A 13791-nucleotide genomic window follows, 5' to 3' on the forward strand; every position below is an offset into this window, starting at 1 on the left:
TGTTTTTGCGTGTGTGTTGATGAATAACTTACATCTCGTCACGGCAAGAAGAGTGAACAACGATCGGGACCATTGTTCAGGAACGGGGAATGGGTTGTTACCGTTTCCTTCCATCCACATCAGCATCAGCATCATCAGCTTTCTCTTTCAATCCACTTGTTCATTGCATATCAACGGTAACGAAAATCAAACGGACCGACTCCCTCGCCTAAGTGGAGAGAGGGACACCTGACAGCCCAGAAAATGCTTGGGACAAGTGTCGGGTTGAGCTTGGGTCTGGGCGTTGCCTTTCGTAGGGGATTATGCACCTCGGCAGCTCGATTACGTCCGATCGCCCGTTCATCATGTCATGGGCCGTCTCAACCGTTAACAATACGGATAGGTGTGTCCTGACTATAAAGGTAATGATCAGACGCAGCTGATACGATTTGACGACAGCTTCGAGACCATTTCAGACACCCTCACCGCAACGGTCCACACCGCAACTCTCATCCCTTTCCATACGACGCAACTCGACAAAACCTCCTACTCGTGTCCCCACAACAACCACCTTGAACACTACTGCAACCCCTGCAGAACCCGCAGTGACTTCCGGACCGGCCGAAAGGCCATCTATAATATCTCGGATATACTCCAATCTCTCGCTAACGCCTGTCAAAGAGAATCACGAGAAGGATGGAGAACATGGATCTAGCAGTGTGGGCAAACTGTTGGAGCTGGCCAAACCGGAGAAGAAGAATCTCGTGATAGCTGTGGGATTGGTGAGCTCGTTTCTTCCTTGCGAGGCTGAGCTGATGCGACTTGCAGCTGCTCATTTCGAGCTCGGTCTCGATGTTGGTCCCGTTGACTATTGGTAAACTGATTGATTTCTTCTCCACGAACTCTGTACGTACTTCTATGGACTTGTATCTCACACGTGTCTCGCTGACAGATCGTCATCTATCTAGTCAACGTTCTTAGGATTGTCGTTCCCCGTGGCAGCCGGTGTGCTAGCGGTCACCTTCTGTATTGGAGCAGCAGCCAACGCTTGTGAGTTTAGGCTACAGTGGAAGAACACATATGCTCATCGATTGCTTAGCTCGTGCCATCATCATGCGTACGAGTGGTCAACGTATAATTGCGCGTGTTCGGTAAGTGAGACAAGTTCGAGTATACTGGCGTGGTGACTGACTTCATCGCAGAAATCAAGCCTACCTCTCCACGCTACGTCAAGAACCCGAATTCGCCGATCGTTCCGCCGGCGATATCGTCTCGCGTCTGAGCGTAGATACCAATATCTTAGGAGAAAGCGTCACGAGCAACTTGTCTGATGGTCTGAGGTGAATCTTGTATTTGTCGCCCCAGGGAGTTATGGCTTACAATCCGTTGGCACGGCCAGAGCGTTGATCTCGGCTACCGTTGGAGTCGCGGCTATGGTCTGGATCTCTGCAAAGTTGACTTTGGTCATGCTTTGTGTGGTCCCACCTGTATCCTTAGGAGCGGTGAGTAGTGCTTCTTGGTATCATGTCTTGTGCTCATGAGATACGATAAAGGTGTTTTACGGTCGATATCTGCGAAAACTGTCAAACATGACTCAAGAAGCTGTCGGCGAGATGTCCAAGGTATGCGAATTACACTCACTTGCCATCATGAACATAATCAAGGCTGATTGACAATCTTTACTTCCGCAGACGGCCGAAGAGAAGCTCAACGCCTTCAAGACGGTCGCCGCCTACAACTCGCAGGAACTAGAAGGCAGTCTGTTCGCGAAGAAAGTGGATTCAGTCTTCCAGCTCGCAAAGAAGGAGGCATATATGACGGGCATCTTTTGGGGAGCAAGCGGATTGACGGGCAATCTGGCAATGCTTTGCTTGTTGGGTTACGGTAAGTGGACAGACACAATGACGGACGATCCCAAACTTACGGTCACGCAGGCGGGCATTTAGTGTCTATCCACGAGATCACTGTTGGTGACCTTACTTCACTTCTGATGTACAGCGCGTAAGTACTGTTGTGATACGTCGAAAGGCATATGCACTGACGAACACCACAGGTATGTCGGTGGATCTGTATCGGGATTGACGGGCTTCTTCACTGGCTTGATGCGAGGTACGTGCGCTTCACTTACATGATTACTCCGAGGCTCATTGCCGGTCCCACAGGTGTTGGAGCTGGCTCTAGAGTCTTTTGGCTACTAGACCGCACCTCTCATATCCCTCTCGATAAGGGGGTGAAATTACCACATTCCCGAAATGGCCCCATCCGATTCGAGAATGTACGATTCAGGTACCCCTCGCGGAAAGAGGTTGAGGTTTTGAAAGGGATCAATATGCATATAGAACCAGGGACGAGTGTGGCTCTGGTGTGAGTCAATATGAACGAATTACAATCTACGTACCTGCTGACAAGCCTCTGATAGTGGATCGAGTGGAAGTGGAAAGACCTCAATACAACAGCTGCTCAGCCGATTCTACGACCCTGACGAGGGGAGAGTCACCTTTGACGGAACAGGTAAGTGCACGCCGCTCGCTGACATCACTCAAGAATCCAGCTGAGCTCTGAAACGGCAGATATCCGAGATTTCGCGCCCGAGTCGTGGCGATCACGCATTGGAGTTGTCTTCCAGGATCCTATCCTTTTCGCCGGTACAGTCCACGAAAATATCGCATATGGTTCTCCCGACGCCACAAGGGAGGACGTAGAGGCGGCAGCTAAAGCGGCGAATTGTGACTTCATCTGGAATTTGCCCCAAGGGTTTGACACCTTGAGTGAGTGGTATACAGTCGACCGCGTACGAATGACCTTCCTGCTAAGCGAGCTTCTATAGTCGGCAAAGCCAGTCTGAGTGGTGGTCAACGACAGCGTATCAGTATCGCACGAGCACTGGTCCGTAACCCCTCCATCCTTCTGCTAGACGAAGGTGAGTCATAATCTGTTCAACATTTGGCTTTGTTCTTGCGTTGATTGTGCCTTTCTATCTGCAGCTACTTCCGCTCTTGACTCAACATCCGAGAATGCAGTCAACGCCGCTATAGACGATATCATTCGACAGCAGAATATCACAGTGATTCTTGCTGCACACAGACTATCGTCTATCGCGAGGGCCGAGAGAGTAGTGGTCCTTGAGAACGGAGTTGTTTCGGAAGAAGGGAGATACGATGTGCTGGTGAGTTTGCGAATCTTCATTTCCCCCCTCGTATTTTCGCATTTTCGCACCAAGCGGAGGAAACAGCTGCGCTGATTCTCAACGGAATGCTGACTTGTGATCTGCTTATCTCTTTAGTCCCGAAGAGAAGGAAGTAGGTTCCGGACATTGATGGCAGCACAACTATTGGTCGAGAAGTCATCGAAAGGAATCGAGGCCAGTCAACCGGAACAAGGAAATTTGCAAGAGCGCATATAGCGCACTCAAGACTTGAAGGTGAAGTCGGTAAGGGCGCAATCAGAAGGCGATCAAAGCCATTGAGCAAGCGAAAACAGACATACAGAGACCCGGGGTGGGTGTAGAAGATCAAGTAACCATACAGCATAGCATCATGCACAACGGCATAATATCTGATTGATCATCTTTGAGCTTGTCACTGCGAAGCTTCCCGGGGCGCACACATTTCATCAAATTCGGAAATGCTATAGGATGTACCTCAGGTATGTGTGCTCCGGGTCACTTTGTGAAGTCCTTCCTTCTTACCGGGGCGACCTGGCTTGGTGACCTGGTGCACGACTCTTGATGAGGGGGTGATATCGATCAACCGAGGACACGTCAATCACTCATGTTGCATTGAGCGCCGATGTTTCCGGCATTTTGCGGCTCGGCGATGTTGTCGACGTCTGATCCTTTGAGAAAGACTCGTATTACACAGCAAAACGGGACTTGAAATAGATCATATCCTTCTAAAATCGCCGCGAGATAGTGCCAGATCACGCCAAGACACCTCATCGGTGTATTGTGTTATCTGTGCTAATCAGCTTCAGGGACATCGGAGCTGACCGAGATGCGCTATTGGCGTTCAAGACCTCGGAGATGGACGAATGTCAATCGTCTGCGTGAGAAAGAGAGAAGAATCGTTTCCACGCTTCTCTTCCTGCTTGGGCTGAGCGCTCTGTTCAACACTGCGAAGCTTATCTTAGTTCACCCGCTCAGCGGTTGGAGGAAGCCCGTTACTCAGAAGGTCTAGTTGCAAGGCGTTGATCAGGAAACAAATGTAAGTCATCCTGTCGAGAACCTCATCCTCTCGACTGACAGCCCTCCCTGACATGATATCAAGGTTATACTAGTATGACATCTGAGGTGCCTGTGCAGCTCATTAGGTTTTCTGAACTTGCCTGTGGCGTTTTATGACAAGTCAATGGTGTGAGATAACGTACATTACTCATCTGATCGGCCAGTCCGAGACCTCGCAGGTCAAGACTGATGATACCAATCCGAGCCGACGGATACGCTATTCCGAGTCGAATGCTGGCTTACTTCAACAAGCCCGGCATGGATCAGTTAGTTTGAACGCTGCAGTCTGATATTATCCCGAAAAGACGAGCGGTCCTCGCGCCGAGAGGTTTCCATCAAATCAGGGTAAGGCAAGCCCAAATAACTCTACGACGTTTGTTTCTCACACTACTACAACGTCTTATCACGCCATGCAAGGTGATGAACGGATCTGACCGAGCGCATGTATCTGAATGCAAACTGATAGCATGGGTTTTGGCAAGTTTGGCGTTGAAAGAGCAGGACCGGAGGCAGAAGTCGCAACTCGCGCAAAAGAAAAACGGTCATCGGACCGATGTAAGCCTGTGTGGACGATGCATGCACGAAGCTATTTAGTATGTCCTGATTGAGACGATCAAGGCTTCTTCGCCCACTGTCCTGTCTACTTCTCTGCAGTGGTGACAGCTTCAGACCCTCTCACACCGATATCGCAAGATGACCCACTCGAACGATCTCGAAATCACACCTGTTCTCTCACGAGACAGAGGCCGGCCTCATGCCGACTCGTCACTCTCATCTCCATCGTCTTGTTCCGAATCAGACGAGAAACTCTCAACCGATATAGACGAGAAAAATACCTATGTGACTTCGGGCGTCGAATATGCTGACGCCGATACCGACAAGAAGAAGGCGGATGAGATTGATGATTTCATCCATAGGGAAGAGAAATACGATTTCGATTCAGAGGAATTTATCAATATCCCGGAACTGGTCAGGAACACGGTCAGTTTCGAAGACGACGAGACTCTGCCGATCATCACGTTCCGAAGTCTGTTGTTGTCAGCGATATTCTGCACGATTGGAAGTGTCGTCAGTCAACTGACCTAGTGAGTATGGCTTTCCATCTATGACTTTAACTTACTTCCGTGACTTTGCGGTGACATTGGCCATGTCAACAATCATCTCCGAAGAAGAATCTGGCTGATCGAGTTTGATATTTCTATCGTGTCGCAGCTTCCGAACGACCACTGCTCCATTCCCGGTCTTCTTCGTGATCCTAGCATCAGCACCACTGGGTCGACTCCTCGCCAGAGTCTTACCAGCCTACACTGTCCCCTTGGGCAGATTCTCATTCTCCCTCAATCCTGGACCATTCAGTATCAAGGAGCATGTCATCATTGGCATTGCTGCCAATGCGGGCAGTCAGGGTCAATGGGCTAGTGAGTCGTTTCCTTCGAGCCAATTGGTCCCAAGTGAAGCTTCCCAGGGGAGATCGAGGCGACGAATGACTGTCACACAGTGTAGTGTATGACTGACATTCCGCCACACTCACACTCGTAGCTTATCTCCCGACCAATGCTGCCTTGTACTATGGTATCACTATGAACCCCGCGATCGCGCTCTTTTTCGGTTGGGTGAGTTGCGAAATGATCTACTTTCACGATGTCTCATAGTCGCTGATGTAGACTACCTGACGTAGGGTGCATCCTTGCTCGGTTTCGCCTTTGCAGCGATGGGTGAGTCCCCTTGCTTCTTCATTCTCATCATCTGTCGTAGTATTACTGACGGAGTGAGGTGCCACACAGTTCGACCTATCCTCATCGATGATCCGCAATTCATCTTCCCTCTGTCATTACAGCAGGTTACTGTCTATCGAAGTATTCAAGGGACCTCGGAGCTTCATTTGGACAGATCTCGAAAGCAGATGAAGGTGTGTTTTAGATCCTGTCGCAGTCTAGCAACTCGGCGCAATCGTTCAACAAAATGAAATGGACAAAACTGTTTTTGACTGACCCTCCTTTCTCATGACAGGTATTCTGGCTCATCTTCTTGGGAATCTTCATCTGGCAGTTCTTCCCAGAATACATTTTCCCCTTCACCGCATCCCTCGCACCCCTATGTTGGTTTGCGAGTCGAAACCATAAGGTCAACTTCCTCGGTGCGGGTCGTGGTGGGATCGGTCTTCTCAACATCACTCTGGATTGGTCAAACATCACAAGTACGGTCATCACTTATCCGTACAGTGTTCAAGTCACTGTTTTCGTGGGGTTTGTCATCACTGTGAGTGGAATGACTTCGCGGTAGCGTTGATCGATCGTTCAAATCGAGGGACTAACTCACGTTGTATCTCAGACCTGGATCTTGATCCCTGTCGCCTACTTTGGTAATCTTTGGGGGTCTCCGACTTATAATATCATGTCAAATGGTGTATTCCAGAAGAACGGTTCGGCATACCCCTTCAATGATCTTTGTGAGTGGGCCACCATCCACCTGTGAAGCGCTCATTGATAGGAACGGGCGTCATAGTGTACACAGACCCTTCAGGACAACAGGTATTCAACGAGACAAGAGTGGGTGTACAATCACAAGCATGCAGTACCGCGACCCTTTTACTGATCTGATGGACCGGGTGATATGACAGTACGAGGAAGTCGGTCTCGCTTATTCTGGTGCTCAATATCTGTGGGAGATCTTCATGGTACGCTTTGTAGGCTCCGTTGACGGAATGGAATGCGTCTGACCGCCATCTGGCCAAACAGTGGTATGCTTCGTACATCTCGTCCTTCGTTTGGTGTGGTCTGTTCCTCGGACCTACGGTTTGGAGAATCTACAAAGCTTGGCGAGCAAGAGAGACCATCCACAAAGATCGATTGAGGTGCGTCTATTGCCAGAATCAATATCATGACGCAGTCAATCTCAGATCGATGGGAGTAGGCTGACCCGGATTTTTGCAGTAAATTGGTGTCAAAGTATCCCGGTCTCACCTTGTGGTAAGTGATATCACCCTAAGAATATCAGAAATTTAACGCCTTTTCATCACAGGGAATGGGGGCTTCTCACGCTCATCCCCTTCGTCATCCTCCTCGCTCTTACAGCTACTGGACATCTGTGGATGCCAACCTGGACATATTTCGTAGCTCTGGGCTTCGGAGCAGCCGCGATGTTACCCATGAGCTTGGTCTACGCCATGTCGGGGTATGGTATCAAGGTTGGCTTCTTCAACGAGCTTATCTATGGATGTGAGTGTCTGTTCTGGTGCGGTATCTATCGTTGTGTGGTGAGAGGACATTGCTGATTGCCGGGCTGTCGTGTCGTAGATATGATCGACGTCCCAGGATCTTCGAGACATCCCTTGGGACAACTTGCTTATCGGATCATCTCTGGAAATGTGTGGTATGATGCACGAACTGTCCTGGAAGATCAGAAGGTGAGCTGGAACAGCCCAATGACAATTTGGGACGTAAAGTCTTACAGAGTCCCACCCCTTGGGTCGCATTTCAACGAACTCGTGCTGATCAGAATGCTATTGTCATCAGATCGGACATTATTTCCATTTGCCCCCCCGTCAAGTTGTCGGAATGCAGATCGTCGCAAACCTCCTAGCTCTGCCTATCAACTACGGCGTGATGCGTTGGGTCATCGATAGCAAGTTCGAATATGTCAGTGGTCAGAAAGTCGATCCGACAGGTCAATGGACTGGTCAAGACTTCAAGAGCTACAATACTGCTGGTGAGTAATCTTGTGTTGTCATGTACAATAAGAAGCGGGTCGAGGAGTGAGAATGGTGAGCACTGCTTAATCTATATTTTATGTCTAGGTATCCAATATGCCTTGGTTGGACCAAAGAGACTCTTCGCATCGAGCGTGTTCAAACCTGTCACTTATGGATTTGTGGCAGGCGCGGTGGCGCCGCTCATTATCTGGCTGCTTCACAAGAAATGGAAGAAACCTCGATTCGACCTGTGGTGGGTTTCTTCTTCCATTGCCGTTCTCTCACTTTCGGCGACCCCGATGACACGCACTGGAAGGAGCTGGCTCTATGTCACTTTTTTCCTGGTAGCACGGACGAAGCTAACATGTCCTGCATTGGTGCCAACCCTCCATCGGTAGGAACACCACGATCTTCTTCGCGAGCGCCGCAACTTTCTACGGCAATTTGTCTACTGGACCGTTCACAGCCATAATCATTGGGACTTTCTGGAACTTCTACCTCTACAGATACAAGCATAAATTCTGGAACAAGTGAGTGAATCGTCACTGATCAGACCCAGATGCAATTGCTGATGAGCAGTCTTGTAGATGGGCTTACATTGTGCGTACTCATACCAAATCCGACTGCCTTTCGTTCAAACCAGGTGTAATAGAATACATACTGACAGCTGCTTCTCATTCGCCATTCCACAGAGCGGAGCAGCGCGTAAGTCTCTCCTTCGGTGTCTTTTGGAGATGATGAGAATAGATCGACTGACTTGACGTGCCCAGTCGACACCGGATTCAACTTCAACCTTTTGTTCATCTTCATCTTCCTGGGGACGACAGGGGCCGTCATGCCGTATTGGTGGGGCAACAACAAGGACTCTATAGAGAGGTGTTTTGCTCTGCACAAAAAGTAGTCGGTCAGAGTGGACCATCCTGTGGTATTTGATGTAGAGGAGACCGGAGGTAGAGGTTGAGCGATGCGTCACAGCTGGCTGGGAACGCAGAGCTTTGGATCAAGTGGGGGGCTGGTTTGTGCTGTGGTGTGTACTTCTGATATATAGAGGTTAGAATGTTACTTGATGATTGCCCATTGGACACGCTCTCGATGAATTACAACTGGATCGATCGAAGCTGCTGTTTACTTCGATCAACTCTACAACCTCTACTGTCAATTGCACAGCTACCCCAGCTTGCTGTTCCACAGCATTTTAGCCGACTCGTCTCGAATCTTCCTCCCATCTGTCCCATCTTCCTCTTCGCAACCAGTCCTCCTTCAAACCCCTCATCACTTCCCTCTCATCCCCTCTCCCTTTCCCTCTCATCCTCTCCTGTCTCATCCTGACATTCCGCGCCAACGATCCCCTATCCCCTGCCTCAACTCTCAACCTCGCCCATTGACCCTCACTCAAAGCTCTATCGTCGCCACCTATGCTCCGCACGATAAGATGGACCACCTCTTCCGGTAAGTCAAGCAAGGGGAAGGGGGTCGAAGACGACGTCCCAGACGAAATCTGTTCGATCACCCTCTGAGCAGTCTCTTCGTCGGAAGGGACCCGCGCGTTGATTATGATTCGTGCTGGAGCGAGTATCTTCGACGCAGCCCTCCGAGCGCGTTTCGTGAGGACTCGATTCCGCTCGAGTAATCGCGGTAATCTAGTATGGACCTGATATTCCAATGCCCTCAATTCCATGTCTCTCCCATAAGCGGCTTGAGCCTCATTGAGATTCCCTGACCGATTTTCGTCCCCTCCTCCTCCGACATCGTCGTCGATGGATACGATGGACGGTTCCATACTTGTATTCGCTAGTAGACCCACCACTCTCAGAGAGAAGTTGGACACTTCAACCACATCCAATATCTGTTCGACACCCCTTGATCCCAATTTGTTCCCATTCAGTTCCAACACTTCCAAATTCCTTGATCTGTCAGAGCGTAAGAATTGCGATATGCTATCGGCGACCTTTGTCGGCAAGTCACATGCGGAAAGATGCAGTTCGGACAAATTTGGACAAACGAGTTTATCGAAGAACCTCCCTACACCATCCGGATCGAGCGAAGGGTTGTTCGTCAGACTCAGACTTCGTATCCGAGACGAATTGAGTGAGTTCATCATTGAGTCGAGACCTTCTCGAAAGGTGATGATATTGCCTTGGACAAGAACGCGTTGGAGGAAACCGTCTTTCTTCGCGTAAGCTAAGACTCCGTCGAGAGCTGCATCGTCGAGAGAATTGACACCGAGATTGACCTCGGTCAAACCCCATATCCCCAACCCTAAGTCCGGTGAGGAATATCGTGATCGGATAGTCGTGAGTCCCTTGAAGAGTGTGAGAGTCCCTGCGGATCCGAGGAGATTGTGGGAGATATCGATCCGACGTATCCCGCGTGTTATTTGGGGAAGTATACGGAGAGCTAAGAGGAGGGGACGCCGTGAATCAGTCATCTTTGATTGCTTTTTGCGATGCTTTGAGACTACTCACCACCTTCTTCGCCGACAAACCCATGATCGGGCAGGTATATCAGATCCGTGTTTCGAAGTAGTACAACAGCCATGTCGTAGAGCTCGATTGTGGGAAAGGGGCAGAATTCTGGCCCCACTGGACAGCTGTCAAACGAGGGAGCTGAGAAACCCGAGGTAGTCAATAAACCTGAGTTGTCGAGAATCTCCTATACAAGACAGAGCTAATTTATGCTATGAGATAGCTACGTATGGAAATGTCCAGATAAATGCTGTTGCAAAGTACGGGTGTATGGGTGGCAAGGGGAAGAGTGACGGTGGAGGGCCGAAGAGGCCATATCCCGACGTCATCACTTTCAAATCCCAGATGTCCGAGAACGACCTGAAAGTTGACGTTGACGATGTTGATGACAACGACAAAAGGCAATAGTTGTGCGTTCGTACCAATGGCCCCAAATTCACCATGAGATAGCACTCGATTTCCTGCCAGAATGTTCATATTGTTGCTTCTTCTTGGGGTCATCCTCCTCGCCTTCGTCCTCGCTTTTCGTATATACGCCCTTCTCCCATCTGGCAAGTCTCCGACTTCAAGCAACAGACGCTCAACCGATACATGTTCCATAGCCATCTTCCTGGGTTCCGGTGAGCAGAGCTTACCACATGCTACGGTCGACAAGCATGATAGCTGACACATGTTGTGCAGGTGGCCATACGAGCGAGATGCAAACACTGATATCGAATCTTGATTTCGAGCGATATACACCGCGGACATATATCTATTGTCATGGAGATGAGATCTCATTGAGAGCTGTGGGTAAGCTCGAGTCGGACAAGGGGACGAGTACGAAGTCTGATGTGAGTATACACGTGTGTTTCCTTCACCCTTAATGGCTGGTCCCACCATGCGATGTGATCAAGGTGTAGAGTGCAATTGAGCTAAATGGGATTCTATGTTGGGCTATAGAGTTACAACCTCCTCCCACTGCCTCGAGCTCGTAAAGTCGGCCAGTCGCCACTATCCACATCCTTTTCAGCGCTGCGGACGATCCTTCCGACGATCCACCATCTGCTCATCTTACCTCTCTTACGGGATCCACGCAACCCTTTCGCAGATGTGTTGGTGATCAACGGGCCAGGGACTTGCGCGGTTCTCGTCCTTGTGTCTTGGATAAGAAGGGTGAGTGAGATTCGATATGCAGTCTAGCTTGCTCTGTCGCAAGCCTCGATCCGTAAGGTTGTACTGTCCTGATCTCTGCGCATTCGATAGATTCTCGCCCTCCCTCATACCCGGATCATATACGTGGAATCCTTCGCTAGGGTCAGATCCCTCTCGCTCAGCGCGAAACTGGTGAGACCATTCGTCGATCGGTTCATCACCCAGTGGCCCGAGGCGGGTGGTTCGAACAAAGCGGAATATAGAGGGTGGTTGGTTTGACGTTGTAAATGCATCTTGACTTGGCCGTACCAGGACCTATTGTGATGGGGCTACAACAACAAATTAAGTATACCTGCCAGGGGTGAAGAAACGCAACATCCTCTCGAATTCGTGCAGTAGTAACAGGCAGCCGTATCCGATCTTCTGCCCTGCTAGACCATCGCAATGATATCATCCAAGATCCTCCCTACATCTCTCCCAGTCCTTCCTTCCCTCTGCTGTCCGTCTCCCGCTCCTCCCTTCATCAACCACATGACCTCCTCTCTCTCTTCCCGTCGTCTCACTCTATGAGTCAAACACACTCCCCATACGCCTTCCACATTAGTCGGCGTGGCATACCACCCTTCCAAGTTCTCTTTTGCTTGTTCGTCTTCCCCGCCGCCGCCATGAACAAGACCAAGTGCCGAGACACTAGGTTCTTCACCTGCCAAATCTGCCCATGTATCGATATCTCCTCCGACTCCCCGTTGATAAGCGGTTGTTTTTCCATTTGTCAGGATGGTCTGCTGTTTGTCTGAAGAATTACCGGTCTGGGTGGAAGAAGACGACAGAGAGGGGAGGATGAATGATTCTGGTAGTTCAAAATCTCCTTGTAAGATACGATGGGCCCGGACGTAGTCTGGGAACGCTCGTACAGCTCGTTGAGTCATTGCGCTGCGGAGAGACGGGTGGGAAGATACCGCCGAGAGCAAGTTTGAGATATGGATGGAAAGCGGAGGATGCATATGCGTGTATGGGAGGAGTGTCGTGAGTGAGGGGATGTACTGCGGGATAGAGAAGACATAGTCAGTCATGCCGTGTCGATATTTCGACCAAACGAAGGTGGAGTAAGGGTCACATGGTTGCGGCTTGGAAAGAAAGAGACATCTTCTAGGTTATGAGACAGGTAGGAAGGAGGCAGTTCCTCGAGATTGCACTGACAGACTTACAGGACTCGGAAGGACACCTTTCTCGCTCAGGTCTGAAGGCGGCAGGTCCACATCGTCAGGCGAGATATTGAGCCCACACATAAAGTGATCGGTCTGCATTTAGATCGTGAGCATACGATTCTACTTTCACCAGAAACACGTCGTCATCGAGACACATTGACTGAGGGATAAAAACAGCTGACCGACACTCACAACCCAACTGGGAACCTCTGTTCCTTCCTCCCTCACCCAAATCACCGTTGGCTCAAACACCCATTTTCTCACTTGATCTCCGTCCGTATCATGAGGTATCTCAACCCTCCTTTTGGTCAGGATATCGCAGAGTTTGATTCGAGCTGGACTCGATGCGTCCTCCAAGCCCGAGACCAACAACACATCTGGACAACGGAGTTCGTTCCCTTCCTTGTCGTGCTGGCGATGATGATATCGATCGTTATCAGATGACGGTCGAGTAGAGTCAACATGGGATTTTCGCAATGATGATGGATTTCGGAGCGATGAGGAGGGTCGACTGGGTAGTTTAGGAGGCGTAGGAGTTGGTGTAGAATGGGGGGATGTGAGAAGGCGGAGAGGGATCTCGGATGGAGAAGCGAATGATTCGAGGTCAATGTGGTGCGTACGCAGGCCGAATATGTGACGGATTATCTGGCAAGTCCGACATGGTCAGTGATACCACAGTCGACTTTGGCGAGTCTTGGCGTTACTGCCCGACTTCGCTTTGGGTGGACGAGCTTATCGACGAGAGAGCGGGGCTTGACTCACCCCATCAACGACACCTCTGACTTTCCCAATTCCATCCTGCTCGACGTCGACCACCAGTCCTCCTTTCTTGACGAGCAGAGTGAGGAGTATCACAGAGAATAATGAGGGGTCGATGGACCATCCTTGAAGTCGAGGGTGAGTTTGAAGATAGTCAAGGAGAAGGGGAGTGAAGGTTGGTGATCCCGGTGCGGGGAGGCCCATCTTGCAAGTCAAGCCATATGTGTGCGATGGATTTAGAAGGCGTTCTATCCACCCAATCCGAGACCGGTCATCGTTTCGCACCTCAAATTACCAAGACCTGATGGATTTTCGAATTGAGGAGGATGGAAA

The 13791-nt window shown here is 50.0% G+C and overlaps 5 protein-coding genes across 5 annotated transcripts; 3 read left to right on the top strand and 2 right to left on the bottom strand.

Moving 5' to 3' along the window:
* Positions 1–243: 243 nt before the first annotated feature.
* IAR55_003753 (uncharacterized protein) lies at positions 244–3382 on the top strand (the record flags this gene model as incomplete). The annotated part of the gene is made up of 17 exons (XM_066946859.1): positions 244–382; positions 439–761; positions 808–885; positions 948–1029; positions 1079–1130; positions 1182–1319; positions 1379–1481; positions 1533–1601; positions 1671–1863; positions 1914–1980; positions 2033–2088; positions 2142–2343; positions 2399–2490; positions 2550–2747; positions 2807–2899; positions 2964–3145; positions 3263–3382. The coding sequence occupies 17 exons, from the start codon at positions 244–246 to the stop codon at positions 3380–3382; spliced, it is 2187 nt and encodes a 728-aa protein (XP_066802238.1).
* A 1512-nt stretch (positions 3383–4894) lies between these two features.
* On the top strand, positions 4895–8793 carry IAR55_003754 (uncharacterized protein; the record flags this gene model as incomplete). The annotated part of the gene is made up of 19 exons (XM_066946860.1): positions 4895–5286; positions 5414–5619; positions 5741–5814; positions 5880–5916; positions 5986–6110; positions 6212–6460; positions 6533–6650; positions 6707–6750; positions 6822–6878; positions 6940–7055; positions 7135–7170; positions 7223–7419; positions 7498–7607; positions 7717–7909; positions 7998–8145; positions 8291–8422; positions 8480–8492; positions 8585–8597; positions 8663–8793. The coding sequence occupies 19 exons, from the start codon at positions 4895–4897 to the stop codon at positions 8791–8793; spliced, it is 2391 nt and encodes a 796-aa protein (XP_066802239.1).
* A 294-nt stretch (positions 8794–9087) lies between these two features.
* On the bottom strand, positions 9088–10430 carry IAR55_003755 (uncharacterized protein; the record flags this gene model as incomplete). The annotated part of the gene is made up of 2 exons (XM_066946861.1): positions 9088–10289; positions 10358–10430. The coding sequence occupies 2 exons, from the start codon at positions 10428–10430 to the stop codon at positions 9088–9090; spliced, it is 1275 nt and encodes a 424-aa protein (XP_066802240.1).
* Positions 10431–10826: 396 nt separating this feature from the next.
* On the top strand, positions 10827–11770 carry IAR55_003756 (uncharacterized protein; the record flags this gene model as incomplete). Its single annotated transcript, XM_066946862.1, has 4 exons — positions 10827–10977; positions 11039–11190; positions 11300–11512; positions 11603–11770. 4 exons carry the CDS (start codon positions 10827–10829, stop codon positions 11768–11770), a joined length of 684 nt encoding a protein of 227 aa, XP_066802241.1.
* A 152-nt stretch (positions 11771–11922) lies between these two features.
* IAR55_003757 (uncharacterized protein) lies at positions 11923–13662 on the bottom strand (the record flags this gene model as incomplete). The annotated part of the gene is made up of 4 exons (XM_066946863.1): positions 11923–12534; positions 12700–12792; positions 12892–13344; positions 13462–13662. 4 exons carry the CDS (start codon positions 13660–13662, stop codon positions 11923–11925), a joined length of 1359 nt encoding a protein of 452 aa, XP_066802242.1.
* Between the last annotated feature and the right edge of the window lie 129 nt (positions 13663–13791).

The sequence above is a fragment of the Kwoniella newhampshirensis genome, chromosome 7, assembly GCF_039105145.1.
Source record: "Kwoniella newhampshirensis strain CBS 13917 chromosome 7, whole genome shotgun sequence".
Lineage (NCBI taxonomy): Eukaryota > Fungi > Basidiomycota > Tremellomycetes > Tremellales > Cryptococcaceae > Kwoniella > Kwoniella newhampshirensis.